The sequence below is a fragment of the Gavia stellata genome, chromosome 8, assembly GCF_030936135.1.
Source record: "Gavia stellata isolate bGavSte3 chromosome 8, bGavSte3.hap2, whole genome shotgun sequence".
NCBI classification, from domain to species: domain Eukaryota; kingdom Metazoa; phylum Chordata; class Aves; order Gaviiformes; family Gaviidae; genus Gavia; species Gavia stellata.
In genome coordinates, this window is record NC_082601.1 from 12,113,626 (window position 1) to 12,130,286 (window position 16,661).

At 41.8% G+C, this 16,661-nt stretch overlaps 1 protein-coding gene across 2 annotated transcripts in view; it reads right to left on the bottom strand.

The window, feature by feature from the left end:
* The window catches only part of KALRN (kalirin RhoGEF kinase), a 530,063-nt gene that overhangs the window by 184,045 nt on the left and 329,357 nt on the right, over window positions 1-16,661 (bottom strand). For both annotated transcript variants that reach the window (XM_059820280.1, XM_059820281.1), the window contains 2 exons: window positions 14,640-14,814; window positions 3,017-3,212 (listed from right to left, as the gene is read on the bottom strand). In XM_059820280.1, the coding sequence (XP_059676263.1) occupies window positions 3,017-3,212; window positions 14,640-14,814 (371 nt within the window). The remainder of the gene's footprint in view (window positions 1-3,016; window positions 3,213-14,639; window positions 14,815-16,661) is intronic.

Here is a 16,661-nt window from a genome sequence, read left to right on the forward strand (position 1 = left end):
TCCTTAGTCCCACTGGCCACACTGTTTCTGATACAGGCCAGGATGCCGTTGGCCTTCTTGGCCACCTGGGCACACTGCTGGCTCATCTTCAGCCGGCTGTCAATCAACACCCCCAGGTCCTTTTCTGCAGGGCAGCTTTCCAGCCACTCGTCCCCAAGCCTGTAGCGTTGCATGGGGTTGTTGTGGCCAAAGTGCAGGACCCGGCACTTGGCCTTGTTGAACCTCATCCAATTGGCCTCGGCCCATCGATCCAGCCTGTCTAGATCCCTCTGCAGAGCCTTCCCACCCTCCAGCAGATCAACACACCTGCTCAACTTGGTGTCATCTGCAAACTTACTGAGGGTGCACTCAATCCCCTCATCCAGATCATCGATAAATATATTAAACAAGACCAGCCCCAATACTGAGCCCTGGGGAACACCACTTGTGACCGGCCGCCAACTGGATTTAACTCCATTCACCACAACTCTTTGGGCCCAGCCATCCAGCCAGTTTTTTACCCAGCAAAGAGTGCACCTGTCCAAGCCACAAGCAGCCAGGTTCTCCAGGAGAATGCTGTGGGAAACGGTGTCAAAGACTTTACTAAAGTCTAGGTACACTATATCCACAGCCTTTACCTCGTCCACTAAGCGGGTCATTTTGTCATAGGAGGAGATCAGGTTAGTCAGGCAGGACCTGCCTTTCATAAACCCATGCTGACTGGGCCCAACTGCCTGGTTGTCCTGTACGTGCCGCATGATGGCACTCAGGATGATCTGCTCCATAATTTTCCCCAGCACCAAGGTCAGGCTGACAGGCCTGTAGTTCCCTGGATCCTCCTTCCAGCCCTTCTTGTAGATGGGCGTCACATTCACTAACCTCCAGTTTGCTGGGACCTCCCCAGTTAGCCAGGACTGCTGGTAGATGATGGAAAGTGGCTTGGTGAGCACTTCCACCAGCTCCCCCAGTACCCTCGGGTGGATCCCATCCGGTCCCGTAGACTTGTGGGTGTCTAAGTGGTGTAGCAGGTCGCTTACCATTTCCCCTTGGACTGTGGGGGCTTCATTCTGCTCCCTGTCCCTATCTTGCAGCTCAGGGGGTGGGTACCCGGAGAACAACTGGCCTTACTATTAAAGACTGAGGCAAAGAAGGCATTAAGTATCTCAGCCTTTTCCTCATTCTTTGTCACTATGTTTCCCCCCATGTCCAGAAAAGGATGAAGATTCTCCTTAGCCCTCCTTTTGTTGCTAATGTATTTATAGAAACATTTTTTGTTGTCTTTTACAACCATCGCCAGGTTAAGTTCTAGTTGGGCTTTGACCCTTCTAATTTTCTCCCTGCAAAATTTCACAACATCCTTGTAGTCCTCCTGAGTTGCCTGCCCCTTCTTCCAAAGGTCATAAACTCTCTTTTTTTTTCCTGATTTCCATCCAAAGCTCTCTGTTCAGCCATTTAGTTGCTAATCTTTTGTCTGCAATCCAAAATACGTTGTTTCTAACTTCTTGACAAACACAGATTTTTTTTTTTTCACTAAAAATCAGTCACTGAGACTCCTGACTGTGTTCTGTTTTGCATCATATTCTTTACCTCCCATGGATTCCCACTCATATTAAGATTCTTCCAGGATGAAAAAAACCAAAAACAACAAACAACCATTTTTACTGATGTATTAGGACAAGTTTTCTATCCCAGAAAGCAAGGGAGCTGAAGTGCAGGACCAGGCGTAGTGTGGGCAGATCTCATAGAAGATCACACACATGGTTCACACAATGCATCAGATTGTCTGGTTCACAACATACTCTTGGTAGCAGTACTTAAGCCTCTGCTGAGTGCAGCTTGCCAAATCAGGCTGAATACTGCCAAATTTTTTTAAAGGTGGGTGCCTAGAGGTAAGATGTTTGCCAAAGAATAAAACCATAAAAAATCCTTTTTATTTTGAAAGTGCAAATTGGGAGGGAAAGAACAGGAATTGCTCTTGTTTTGCACTCTTTCCAGACATTTAAGAAGGTTAAAACACTTCACAAGTAACATTCACTTCTAGACTTTACGCAGTGATTAATCTGAATTATGATATTCCCTTTCCAAATGCAAGGATACAAGAATCCTGATTCATAAGTTGTCTTAGAAATAGGATCCTACTGCCGAGAAGCAGAATAAAAGTATCAGACAGATTCCCTATCAACATGAATCGAGTCTGTCATTTAAGAACACATGCCAAAGGTTTTTCTTACATCCAAGTTGCTACCTTTAACATTCAAGTGCACGCTGAAAAGGAAAATTCCAGTATGGTTTATCATATTCCCTTTTTATACAAAATAATTCTAATTAGAGCTGGCTGGAAACAAGAGTTTCACTTCATGACTGGTTTCAAGGCTCTCATATTTGGATTCTTTCCCGGAGGGCTCTTGGATAACTAGCTTCTTTCTCCCCTCACTCCTCTCTCTCTCCCTCCCTCCAGCATGTCTGCACCCTGAAATGTGGCACAGGGAAAAGGTACTCAAGTCTGTGAGGAATAAAGCCAGCACATCTGGTCAGTTTGCCTCTCAATAAAGCAGAAAAGTTAACAAGCTTAGGAGTCTAGAACAACTAGACTTCATCCAGACCTGAGGTCTGACTGGCCAGCTAAAGTATCTGTAACTCATGATTCCCTGCAGTGCTTGTTTCTGAGCTGGTACAAGGACAAGGACCTACCAGCGTAACTTATCTTGCCCTCCCCTCTCCATCCACTTTGGAATTGATCACAAACTCCATGCTACAGTTGTGAAACTTTCTGAATGAAACTTGAAAGTCAGCTTTATTTCCTCAATAAGTTTCAGTCTCAAAGAAACAGCAATTTTTGACGTATAATCCTAAATCAAAGAATTCCCAAAGCTTGTAGAACAGTTCTGGGAGTGGAGAGACAGGTATTGCCCATACTTACTCATGTTAAAAGCTGAAGTATTTGGTATTTATTGGGGTATTTTTACTTGATATGCATTTTTGGGGTTTTGGGTTTTCTCCCCCCCCCATAAAATAGAGATCAAATGGTTCTGCTCACCTGAAGCCTGGACCTCCATGATGTATTGGTGTAAATCTTGCCCTTGCTGGATGACTTCAAAGGTCATGTTGTTCATGGCCAACTTCCGCTCAGTGTGGCGCTGCAAACGCTGCTCAGCCAGAGTGAGGTCTTCGGTATTGAAATCATTCATTTGCCTCAGCAGATCTTCATTCCAGGCATCTAACTCTGCTGTAACCTTTGTAAGCAGAAGACAGACACTATATTCACTCAAGATCAATGAAAAATCTTACTCTCAAACTGTGTTGGGATCACAAAAGTACTTCACATTTTGACTCTGATTCAGAAACCCCCAAACCGCAGCCTCAGTACACTCTGGATCCTGCCCACTTAATGATCACACTTAACATTTTGTTTAGTTGAGGATCCATGAAAAGATTATCGGTCCAACAAGAAATCTGACACCTTTTTCCCTTACACATTCCAAAGGGCACTGTAAGAGAAGACCCACTATATTCACATGAATGGTAGAAATAATGTTTCTGAATAAATTCAAATTGAAATGAAGAAATACTGCTTGCAGAATTGCAAAACAATTTAACACCTATGACCACATAATCCCAAAATGGCCTGAACATTTCTGAAAACATTTTGCAACACACTGTATGTTACATATTACAGATGAAAATATTATTTATTCTGTCTTCATAGAATTGAAATAAGCTGCTTCCATTAAGCCCTAAACCAGGGATAACTAATACATTTTGAGAATTATTATTATTATTGATATAATGTATTGTGCACAGTATCTACTCATTGTTCACAGAAAATGCATCATGAGACTAAATATTGTATTATGAATTTGTGAGTTAACCCCCACAGCATTGATTGCCGTTGTACAATGAGTCCTATGCTGTGCTTCCAGGGACTTACAGTCTTTTATAAGGGTCTTTCTGTTGTCTTCAGTGGACCTGGGAACAGGCCCTGTATAACTTTTTTCTCCTGTGGATCTGAAAGCTTTTACACTGGAGAATGAATATAAATAGTTCACTTTTACAGATGGGGAAAGCACAGCATCGAAACATCATACTCAATCACCAGTAGAAACATGAATGGTAGCCGGCTCGAACCAAAGACCTATATAACCTGCCAATAACTCACGGGAACATGCAAAATCTTCTGTTGCTTTCTTTGCTTCCTGATTATAATACACAGTCTGACGATTTTAGCAGTCCATTTACTGCATCTTCTGTATTTTACATTTTAGCCCCCAAGTAGCCAACTGGTATCAAAATCCTTCTCTGTTTTTGCCTGTTCAATTAAAGCAAGATCTAGCCTCCACCCAAACAGCACAGTCTCATCTCAACCTAGATTCTGCTATTACAGACAAAAAAGAGCGAACGTGCTAGTGACAATGAATGAGGGAGGAGGGACAAGGGGAATGGGAATGAAATCATGCATATAGGCTAGTACTGTGCAGAATATAATTTTTTAAAGTATTTAAAAATTATTAAATAAATGCCTTAATTCTGATTCATAGGTCAATTCCTCATAGCTAGACTCAGGAGAGCTAAAACCAGGTATCTAAATTCCCACTTGTGCAGGTAGTGGAAAGCTCTCTGTTTCTCACTAAAGGTGCTCTTCAGTGCCTGTGTGCAGTGAGATGCTTAACTTCTTCAGTAGCCAAGATTCAAAATTTCCTATTCAGTCTTCCTTTCCAGAAAACATACATTATATCCAATGCAGGCACAGGAAGACAACCCAAACGGACTGTCTCGCAGCCCTTCTCACATTAGCATGGATGGGAGTACACAGTTTTGCATTAGAAGGCAAAACATAAGCATTTTTTAGGCTCCTTTTTGAGAGAAGCAGAAAAGCAGATTTATTCAACCAAGAACCTGGGACCTCAGCTGCAGAGTGAAAGGCAGAGCGTGGACATCCTGAGGGGCTTCTATTTTTCTTCAGCTTGTTCCATTGCCCATTCCACTCAATTACCTTCAAATAATAGCTACCTCTACAGTTTCTTTGGCCCCATTCCTGATTCCAGCAGCCTGTGATTCATTCACATGTCGTAGCTGGAGTTCCTGGACTGTGGAGCCTTACTGGCAGATTTAACAGTTATGGAGAAATGGTCAAAGTAGATGCTGGAGAAGGGTTTTACTAGATACATTTACACTCAGAGACAGACCCTCAGCTAACAGTAATCAGAACTGAGGTGGTCTTGACATTGTTTCAAACTACAAACAATGGAATGAATTTAGAGTAAGCACAGGTTCCTATAGTCATGACAATAACACTTAAAGTTCCATGCAAAGCCCTTTCTGCTCTTTCTAATGGAAAGGCATGTGACACAAGTGAATCAGAAGAGTTTTATTTTTTTATGAGCTATTAAAAATATTTTCTGTTTGAATTCATTGCATTGATTGTCAGCCTGCTAAAACATAATTATTTGAAATTTTGCAAGGATTCACAAAGTACTTCCCGATTTCCTGTGAACATTCCCATGCACATGCACTCAGGAAGATGTCCAAAAGCATTTATAAATGAGAGTAATAGAAAAGATTAAAACAATCAAAGAACGCGTTACATTAGTTTGCTCTGGCAGCCATAACGCTATGATTGGGGGATTCTGATCAAACCAAATCCCTCCATCCTATTTATGTCTATGGACATCAACCCCAGGACAGAAAAATGCAAATATTTCAGAGAGTTGAACTGTCAGGGGAGTCAACGATGGACATATGAAGGAATCAACAAATGTTTCTACAATAACTCTGAGATCCAGCACTTCTACAAAACTGCCTGGGTAAAACTCTCTGCTGTAGTGCTGTTTCTCTTAGTAACTTTTCCACTTGGCTGTGGAAGGGACATTGAGCAGCAATGCTTTTATTGTTAAATCTACAACAATTTCCACTCGAGCACAGGGAAATGGCTGTTCCTGACTGTACTGCTTTTTGTCCCTTAGGCATGAGTGTCCAAGACAAGCCTCTAGCAGAGAGCATCAACATTCAAGAGAGGGATTGCCTCCCAGGCAACCAGTGCTCGTGCTCATGTTGGCAGCCAGCTTTCACCAGGCTCCCCATGCAGGAGCAACTGCACCTAAATATTTACCTATCCTATTAGCCATTGCAAGGCATTGAAGGGTTTATGCTCTGTTTTTCCACACTCCCCAGTTCAAATCAGTGGTTCCAATTAAAGAAGAAAGGACAGTACAAGGAAGTCAGGACACGAGCTGATAAACTCTTTGGGATGCAAGGCCAGTCCAAGGGGCTCACATTTCCAGGACTGGGCACAGGGGCTAAGACTGCACCTGAGTGGCTCTGGACAGTCGGACAGGTCTAATGAGGCTTGTTAGCCCAGTGCCAGCTCTGCCAGGGCCAGGAGCACAGCCACCAATGGAGGGCAGAAGGAAGGAAGGAAGGAAGGAGGGAAGTTGCCTCTGAGTGGGGGCTGATAAAAGAGTGACAATCATCCCACGTGCTGGGTTAGGGGAAGAGAGGGAGGAGCCAGGCACAGTGAGAAGTGGAAAATCACCAAATTTCTCAGGCGAAGTGTGTTACAGGAAGGTTGGGTACATTGCTCTGAGTAACTGAGACAAACAGATGGCTAGAAGGGAATCTAAAGCACACAAAGGCAAGGAAGCAATAGCAGAGCTGTGGTAACAACCCAGGTTTCCTGAATCCCAATCTGGTACCCTATCCCAGAGACCATGCTGCTTTACATATCTCATGAAGACATTTCCTTTTCTGTCTGTACAGCCAATGCCTCAAAATCCTAGCATTTTCTGTACTTCAAAAGGGACTATTTGGAAATGGTCCCAGAGTCTGAATTTGAGTCCCTAACTGGTTTGACTTGGGTATAGGGAAAATGATTCATTTTTCTTCAGGAAGAAGCTGTAATTAGGCAGCTCTGTTAACTAGAGATGTATGTTTTTCAAGTCAAAAAAAGGACCTTGAATGCTTTCACAGATTGGTCAGGCATTGACATCTATGGTGAAAGTCGGACTGCATCAGACAAAAATGTCGTATCTCCTAAGCTGTGGTATGAGCCAATTGCACTGGGCCTGTGTTAGGAATTGTCTCATAAATGAGGCTCACTTAGCCATGAACTTGTTTAATTCTCTTTTGACCCAGAAGAATGGTTGATTAGAGTTTACTCTGTTCATCTGCTAGATAATTGGTGGGAAGAACTAACAGCACTTCTTATGTTTATTCACCTTACTTGCCAGTGTTTGTGATTCTAAATAGACCCTAGCATCCCTCACAGGCCCTGAGAGAAGAGAAGCCCTGAGCTTTGCTCTGTTCTGCTGTGGCATGAGAGAGACATCGTACCAAAGCAGAAGGGTCATGAGAGCAGCAACAGTGGCAGTGCACAGGTCTGCATTAGCAAAAGCAGCAGACTTATCCCCAGGTGCCCACCGTGTTCCAAGGAAAGCTACACACGTGCCTCACTGTCAGCCACACTCCGGCTGACTCCTTGGAAAGAGCCATGCTCCTTTCTTGCAGGTCACATAAGGTTGGTGGCCAAGAAACAGCTCCCTATTACTAAAGGAAGGTCAAGTGACCCCAGAGTACTAATGAGAGAGAAAGACATGACAAAGCTATTGATTGACAATGAGCCTAGAAAGCACATTTCTTCATTCTTCACCTGTAATAGATGCTCCTGCTGCCATGATAACAGGAGGGGAACTAATGCTTGTAGTGAACCCAATCTAGTATTAAATGAGATACTTAGCTATCCTTACTAAGCAGTGGAGGCAGCACAAGAGTTAACTTCAGCATGTGAGCAAATATGGGGTTTGTGCTGAGCTCCATGCTGCTATCACAAGGCTATAATAGATACACAGACTATGTCAGCCAGGTCTGTTTTTCATGCAGACACAGCAACCACAGTCTAGACCACATACTCTTTAGGCAGGAATCCTCCTAGAGCAGCAACTTAATATACCCAAATTCCCACTGCTGCAATACTGCTGCATTTGCTGCTTCCTGGATTTATCATGCTGCAACACCAGCAGATAACATGACCGAAGGGAGAGAGACATGTTCATCTTCAATCCTGGAGAAAGAGGAGAGGTGTAGAGAAGAGATACGCAGGTGAAAAGTAATAGCAGTAATAATAACAACAGTAGCAGTCCAGCCATCTCATGCCTACATTGCAGCCTGCTTGTGAATTAGGCCAAAGAGCCTACCCAAGCTACAGCAGCTACTGTACAGGCAATTGTACATCTGCAATAATTTCGTATCTAAATCCTAAAATTTTGTTTGCCAATTGAAGGAAATGGAGAGGAGAAACGAGGAATCAAGCAAAAGAAAATAAATATTATATGGCGAATGAATCACATAGGAGCTGATATTTTGAAGTATGGGCTGAGAAAGGGCATAAGAGGAGGAGGGAAAGCAAGTTCTATCCTGGGAGTAGAAGCTACCAACACAAAGAGAGTGGGCTCGCGAGAGGAATCTGAAAAAGAGTAAAGATGCTTGGGAAGAACAAGCAAACGTAGGAGGCAGGTTGTAAGAGAAACGATGGTGCACGTAGGAGGAGGAGCAAAGGCGAGAAGAGTGGGTAGAGCATGGGGATGAGGCAGGACAGGAAGAACAGTCATACAGGCACAGGGCAGATCTGTACAGAGCTCAGAATTAAGAAAAGGGAATATCTACCTCATTTCAAGAGGAAAAAAAAAAGGTGGCAGCCACACAGCTGGGATGAACAGAGAGTGAGGTTGTATGAGATGAAAGGTCAGATATGACCCAGGAAGGAATCAAAATAAGGTAATTCTGACTCCTGGATGCTGCGACAGTGTCTGTGAGTGCAGAAAGACAGGAGTTATAATGGAATAGGGGAGACCAGATCTCTAAGGCACATGCTAGAGATTGGGCACCAGGGATGCCAGCAGCAACAGCACTTGGCTCTGCTTCAGCATTCAGAGCAGGCTGGAAGAGCAGAGGACTGGATGTGACAGTATAAGTGGATCTACAAGCAGACTAATACTGAAGATATGTGGTAGAGGAGATGTAGGTAGGAAAGGGTGAATGAAACTGTCACTTCTACAGATCATGTAAGCAGAAAGTTTGCTGTTCCTCCTTCTCAGGCCTCAGTTTGGGCTGACACTGTGCAGTATGACAATACTGTCACCCATTTTTTTGACAACAAAGATGCCACACTGGCTTAGTGGGGACCTGCTCCACTGAAGTGTGAAAAGGCTGTCACAGTGATGATTCTGCTCTGGTGCTTTTGGCTCCTGAATCCCAAAAATATCAAGAGAAACAATGGAATTCATCTCGAAAAGACAGGGTGCCCCGGACAGCTTAGTGCTTGCCTTTCCTTAAAATGAAGTGATGTGCAGTTTGAAAACTAGGTATATATGGAAAAGAAAAACAAAAGCTCACTAAGCATGAAACATTACAGGATTCCAGTTTATGAACAGCAGAGGCTGAAATTTTTTTTACTGTTCCCTTTCTTTCAAATGTACCTCAAGATCTCTGTAACTCTTACGTCTAATAAAGAAACTCACATCTGAGTGTCAGCTATAAGTCAGTGAGGGGCTGTAAAACATCTTGTACCTTCACGCAGGCAGCTAATTCACTTGAAAGGTTCCGCTAATGTTATAAACCTGTAATGGGAAACTCAAGTGAGTTGTAAATAACAATGAAGTAAACTACTGTGAAAGCTGGCTCCTGTTTGCCTCTAAATTCATGCTCAGGGATGGATGCGAACAGCCAGAAGTGCCAGCAAGTGAAATCAAGGCTGAAAAATTTAATTAGCAGGTGAAATGGAGCCAAAAGAGATTGAATGGTGGAAAATTAGATATCCAGCAGGTGAAGATTTTAGTGATCATAGGGCTTTTTGAAAGATAACAAACAGCATACAAGATTGAATTTATATTGTACAGTGGGAACCCCCATAATCCCTTCCAGGACTATGTCTTGGCCTAGAAACCACGTTGCTCTAAGACTACAGTGCATAGGCTCTGTCTAGCATTGCACAGCTCCATATGCACTGCAGGAAACCAAACAACACACACAAGGGAAGGAGCTGGGCAGCTCTGGGAAAGGGAGAAGGGATTTGCTTTGGAGATAACCAACAACTGCTGCCAGACAGGTATTGGCTGAGGTCATTCCTGTTCTCAGTCACAGAGTTTTATAGAGGCCTACAGGTGAAATTGATCATCCCTCTACAAAAGATATAAAGAAAGAATATGCAGAAAGACTCTGGATGGCAATAATTTTGTTGGGGATTGCAACTCAGTGCATTTTACCATTCATTTCTTATGCATTTACTCAGCATTTTACTGTATATTAGTATTCATTTAAATAATGGTTAATAAGCCGTTAAATGACTATTTCTGAAGCAAGGGACAAAGTATACTTGACAGATATTACTGAGGACATAACTCTGGAATAAGACTGTGCTTCATATGTATGATGTGCTCAGCATGGTATTAGCACCGCTGCTAATGTCTGCCAGCTATCGTCCCTTGAGTCTTACACCCTATTTCCTCGTAGTGGATCAGCTACCATATTCACATCGCATGAAATTTCCCAAGTTACTTAGTTGGCTGCATGAACTCAATTGAAGTCCGTATCATATAGAAAGACCAACCATATAATCCTAATGATCCCATCTTGTCTTGAAATGTGCAATGACTTGGTAAAGGAATAAAACATATCAGGCATCAAAGTTAGACACATTTCCTAAATAAAGAATGGGTTGCCATTTTATAGTTTTAAAACCCAAGGCAGAATAGCCTCCCACAGGGACAGCTAGGCTCTCTCATGTTTCTGTTATGTCTGTTTCCAGGTGTTGTCATAGTTTGGATTTCATAATTTACCCCAAGAACCCAGAGTGTAAATATCAGTCAATATAATGAGATTAAGGCAAGAAAGAACAGGCAGCACATGCTATGTGCCTGTGGGTGCGTATCCAAATTCGTATTTGCCAAACCTGCCTTGACTCAAGTACAACACAAAAGCTGCCTGTGTAGCTTAGAAGTCTTTAGAAGTGCTAAATGAACGCAGCTGGTCTGCCCTGCCAAAGAAATAGGCAGGTGGCTTCTCTTTATGTAAAATACTTTTCCTGAAGACAAAATGCAACAATAGTTGGCAGATTTCACTGAAGTACAAGAAAAGGTCCAAGGATGCCTAAATAGACGGAAATAAGTGTTGCTTGTGCAGTAATCATTAATTCTGAAGTTTATCTAGACTCCAAACCTCTGTCAAGAAAAGAAGATTCTAGAAAACTCAAAAACCAGGAGGGCTACAAAGCAGATGGGTACAGTGCAAGTTTAGGAAGGAGTGCCAAAGGAAAAGGTTTATGTCATCTATGGCATGGATTTCAATATCTGGGGAGAACAGTAAAAGCAGGAAAGTTTCCAAAGAACAAATGACAGTCAGACACTTTCTAAATAAAACTAAAGGCCCCTCACTCAATTACCATTTGTGAGCTTGAAAAATTCCTAATACTTTCAGTTTGCATTATTAATTAGAAAGGGGAGAGAGAGAGAGAGAGAGAGAGAGAGAGTACTAGGGAAAATTAACAGAATCAAAAATGTTTGGTACCAAAACTGGATGAAAAGAGACAACACGAGATGTAACTATTCTCTGAGACCGAGCTCTAACGTGCAGCCTTCCCCAAAGCTGTTGGAAGCAGATGGGCTCCCACCGCTGCATCCCTCTGGCTTCCACTAGAGAGATGCAAGTCTTCCCTCTTCTCCAGAGTTTTCAGAGAAGGGTCCTCATCATAAGGGATTCCCTGGAGCACAAGAACCTGAGAACCAAAAGGTGAGAACACAGACCTGAGAGGGAAAAATGGGAAACTCAATGCTTGACAAGACAGAAGCAGCGAAGAGGACAAAGGTCTTCAAGTTTGGGAGGTGGAGGGCCCACTTTTTGCAGACGGTTTGTGTGAGTGCAGGAAAGAGAGAGATTAACACGGCTGCAGCAGGTAGAGACACTTCGTTAGGGATGTGGTCAATACGGCACTGCTCTTTGGACAGATGGAAGGGGGCTTATCTAGACTAGAAAAGGAGAAATTCATTTGACAGTCATACTGGTACACAGTATTTCACTATTCTTAATCTATGCAGGATCTAGGCTATTATGGAAAATTAAAACCTAAATACACTACCAGTCATAGCTCAAGCTACTTGTCTTCAGTAGAAAAAAATACTTAATTTCCTGTTTTAAATTTCATCATCTTTCTCCCACCAGAAATACTACATTCTTTTTAATTGTGGTGATGAAAAAAAATCTTTTTGCTTCTCAACAATGGCATAAAATAATTTTGTTAATTTTGATAACGGTTTCCTACTGATTTGGAATCTTTATTATATGGCTGAGGCAACTGACTGCAATCTACTTTCTAAGGATCATTATCGTGTCAATTTGAGCCAATTCAGCTGTTTGAAATGCATAGCGTACATGTGTCATTTAATATATTTTTTTCAAGTTGCCTTTCTTTTTATTATCCACCAAATTGTTTTTCTTGTTTAAGCCCTGAATGTACTTATAATATTGAAGATACTGGCCTGGATATATTTTTAATTGTGTGTTCAGTTATAAATTGTCAGAATTATTCTAAAATAAAAAATATTTTTCAGTAAGAGGGAGCTTTCTAAATAAAATCATCTGCCCATAGATTCCCAATGAAACATGTTTTCAGATTTCCTTGTAATATTAATCTTGCAGAGGGAATTCAGATGTTCTTATGATAAAAAATAGCAAATCTACAGTGACAACTAACTGGTGATTTTCTTTAAAATCCTTTCTAGCTAATCTGATTTTAGAAGATTCTGAAGCACATTTCCAATTTTAAATATCTTAATGTATCACAGCCAGTCCAAATATGTCTGTGAATACACAGAAGAAAGATTCATGCAGAAACAAAACAGGGAGATCCACATAGTATTTCCATCTCTGGCATCACATATGGAGGGGACTAGGATAAGTCACTTCATCTCCTGATGCCTCAGTTGCCCCATCAGTAAAGCAATCCATGGTGGTAACGGCCTTTGAGATCTTTTATTGAAAGACTGTACAAAGAAAAAGAATTTGAAAACAGTGCTTTTTGTTTTTTTTTTTTTTAGCTCTTTACTTAAATCAGCATAATTCTAGGTTCAGACCTAGAATTTACAGTGAAACAGGATGGGATCTTAATGAATGACTCACATGGGTTCACCATATACTGCCTACAGACACATTTGGGTGTTCCAGATGCGCATACTGTTTTTTTTTCTTCATTTTTGAAAACACAGGTGCCATTTATAGGTATGTACAAGTATATGCATTCACACCCCATTTATATCTTCAGAGAAAAAGTCTCAGTTATTCAACATTTGCCACACCATTGTAACAAGACATCTTCTATTTAAATATAGGAGATACTGCAGTTACTGTAGGCTCCTGAATTTTGAATGTAGCATTCTTAAGGCAAAGTCTGTTATCTGACATGAAATACATACATTTATACTTATACACACATACTCACGAAGAATACTGTCTCTCAATATCAAGTAGGCTGTATATAACTGATAAGTAAAATGAAACTATTCTAATTTACATAAATAACAAGCACTGTAGAACAGACTTCAGTACAATACCTAACTATGCAGTCATGACAGGAAAGCTCAGATACTCCTCACTGATTTCTATCTCTGGCATCCAATTATAGATCAAGACACCTAAAAATCTCTAGTTTCAGTCTTTTATTCCACTATAATTCATCACGCTATGTATTAAAATAAGATTTCAAAGTACAACACAGCATTCCTAGGCTCCCATTAATTACCAGTACCCACCTTGAGATTACCTACAGATTTCCAAACAATACCTTCAGGAATAGATCATCATAAAACACTTAAAGGTGCTCCATGAACTGAACAAGCACCAGTGGGATACAGTAGGAGGAACACACCCCAGAAGGAACATAAGCACTGACACATGGCTTTCAAGGATTTTGTGTACAAGTTCATTTACATGTTGTTCTTTTTGCATCATGTCCTATCAGAATTACAGCAAGTAATTATTGAGATTGGCTGGAGTCTCTTTAAAGTTTCTCTGTCCAAGAATACCTCAATTATTAATGTTTTGATGAGTTTTCATCCAGTGCTTTTGATTTCAAAACAGAAGTACAAAACAGGACATAAAAACATACTTTAACTTTCCCCTCTTTTTTTTTTCCCCCCCTTTTTAAATAAATCCACTGTGATGCTTAAAAACCCATCTTTTAAATATCCTTTCCTTTCATGCATAACATGTTTTTTCACTTCATGGTTTAAAGCCAAGCATGTATCTGTTTGTATGCATCTATGTTTGTATCTGAAGAGACAAACCCCACTAATAAGTGATACAGAACTTTCAAATCCCTGAGTGACTAGTGTCAATAAAGAGTTATAGCAGGGGCATCTTATAAAGCTTCTCTGCAAAGCAGGCAGATTGTCAGCATAGTCAGTTAAGCAGACATGAATCTATTTCAGTGCATTCTTGCAGTATATCCTAAAGCATATTTTTAGCTTCAACAAGCTGAATTTAAAACCTGTTGTAACTCTCTCTCTTCCTCACTGGACAGCTGAGCACAAGCAGCTCCAGGTGTATCCCAACAGAGTATGTTTACATACATTCCCTCTCCCATAGCTCTACCTTTCTCAGGTCATGCAGCCAGCTCTTACCTCGATGGTGTACTGTTCAAAAATCCGGAGCTGAAGGAAAATGTCTAGCTTAATCTTCCTCTCATGGAAGAGCTCTTCCATCTGTACCTGGGCCTCGTCGAGCTGTTGAAGGACAGATTCAATGTGGCTGATGGAGCTATTGTGTGGAGTCTTATTGTTGGAAACGGCGGAGTCCCTGTAGCAAGGCAGAGAGCATGGTTAAAGCTGAGCTTTAAGGCAGGCAAAAGAGCAAGAACTACACATTTGCGATTCTGCGTGTTGCTGAGAAGCAAACCCAAGCACAAAGGGCTGAGGGAAGGTGTATGCTACACTCATCTTTTCTACTCGCTGAAATCCTGCAGCTCCTGAGCTCGGCACAAAGTTTGAACAAGGGCATCATCCTTTCTTGTGTCATGACACTGCGACCTTACACACTTGGGAGGGGGAGGGGAGGAGAGTGACCCGTCAATCTCAATGGCTCTCTTGAGGAGACTGGCTGGCAACCCCCTTTAATCCTACAGCGTGACCTGCTCCAGCCTACACTCACACCAAGCTCAGAGATGCTATTTAGCCACCTGGACTTTCACAAGTTAATTTTGTGCATTTGCTTTATTACTTACAGACTAATTGAATCAGAATTACCAGCATTTTAGACCAAGGGGTAGGGATGCTTTGATTTCCTCTGGATTACATAGTACAGCAATAGATGCAGAATACAGTGCAAAAAACTCCACTGAAGGAAAACACCTTTCAAACACTGTAAGACAGACTCCGACTTGTCTTTTCACTAGGGTAAGTGAAATGAGACATGCCTGTGACAGGTCAGATACTGCTCTGTCTACACCTTCCATATACAGGCAGCAGAAGGGAGCTAGCCCTTTAACTGGTGGGCTAGGACCAAGGGGAAGTTTGCTGTACCTAAACAAAGTCTTAGCATGGACATAGGACAGTCCTGACAGTTTCTTTTCTATTTATGCTCTCACATATATTAATAGGCTCACCTACAGTCTTTACAGCTTCAGTAAATTTTTTTCAGCGAGTGTTCTATGGATAAAGAGCCTTTGCAGATATAAAGGGCTGAAATTTATCCTCGAATGTGCCACAAAAGGTCCCCCAACTTTAACAAGAACCAGGAAGGAAACTCTGAAGCCATAATTTAATCTCGGCTTTGGTACTTCAGCTAAAACAAGATTTAGATGCAATGGTTTTCTCCATCCATCCCACTCAAAGACGTGTGATAGCAGCTGCGTTATTTAGCATACTTAAACCAAGCCAACTGAAAACCCTATCAAATATATTGTTGGAAAGACCTGTGCGCTGGTAGGATAACAGGATGAAGCGGGTAAGCCAGCAGGTCTTACCACCAATATTTCTTATTGATCTCCAGTTCTGCCTTGGAGAAGGTGGTGGGGACAATTACAAATCCAACAGTCCTTGCTGGACTGCTGGTGCACCAGCAAACTCCCATGTGTGCGGCGAACAGGCTGACAATATTGGAAGGCAAGCGAAATGTCAGATAACACTGCCAGGTCACTGCATTGTCCCACAGGGACCAAACGCGGCTGGGAGCCATTCTTCTGGCCAGCTAACCTGGGCTGCTGAGCAGAGGTGCCCGCAGAATCTCCCGAGTGTGGAAGAATGTTAATGTGTTCCCAATTTTGAGGTTTTTATTTCCCTTTTCTGGGTTGAATTTTCCCTCCGTAAACATCTAGCAAAGCATTCGTAGTTTTCTACAGAACATGCTTGTGCTTTGCTCTTTGCAAATTATCATCACATAGGGTCAGATCAAAACAATGCACAGTCAACTTAAATGTTAATTGAACACTGTCAGTGAGCATAATTGAGGAAAAAAAAGTGTAACCTTTTACAGATGCCTTAAATTGAAAGTAGGCACTGACACAGAGTCATTTTAGGTAAGTTTAACACACACCTTTGAGGTTTTAAGGCAACAAAACACACGTGGTATTCTGTTTTCATTACGTGTCTTGAAGGAACAGAACAAGCATTTGCCTGAACATGAAGCCTAAGAATAAACTTAAAAAT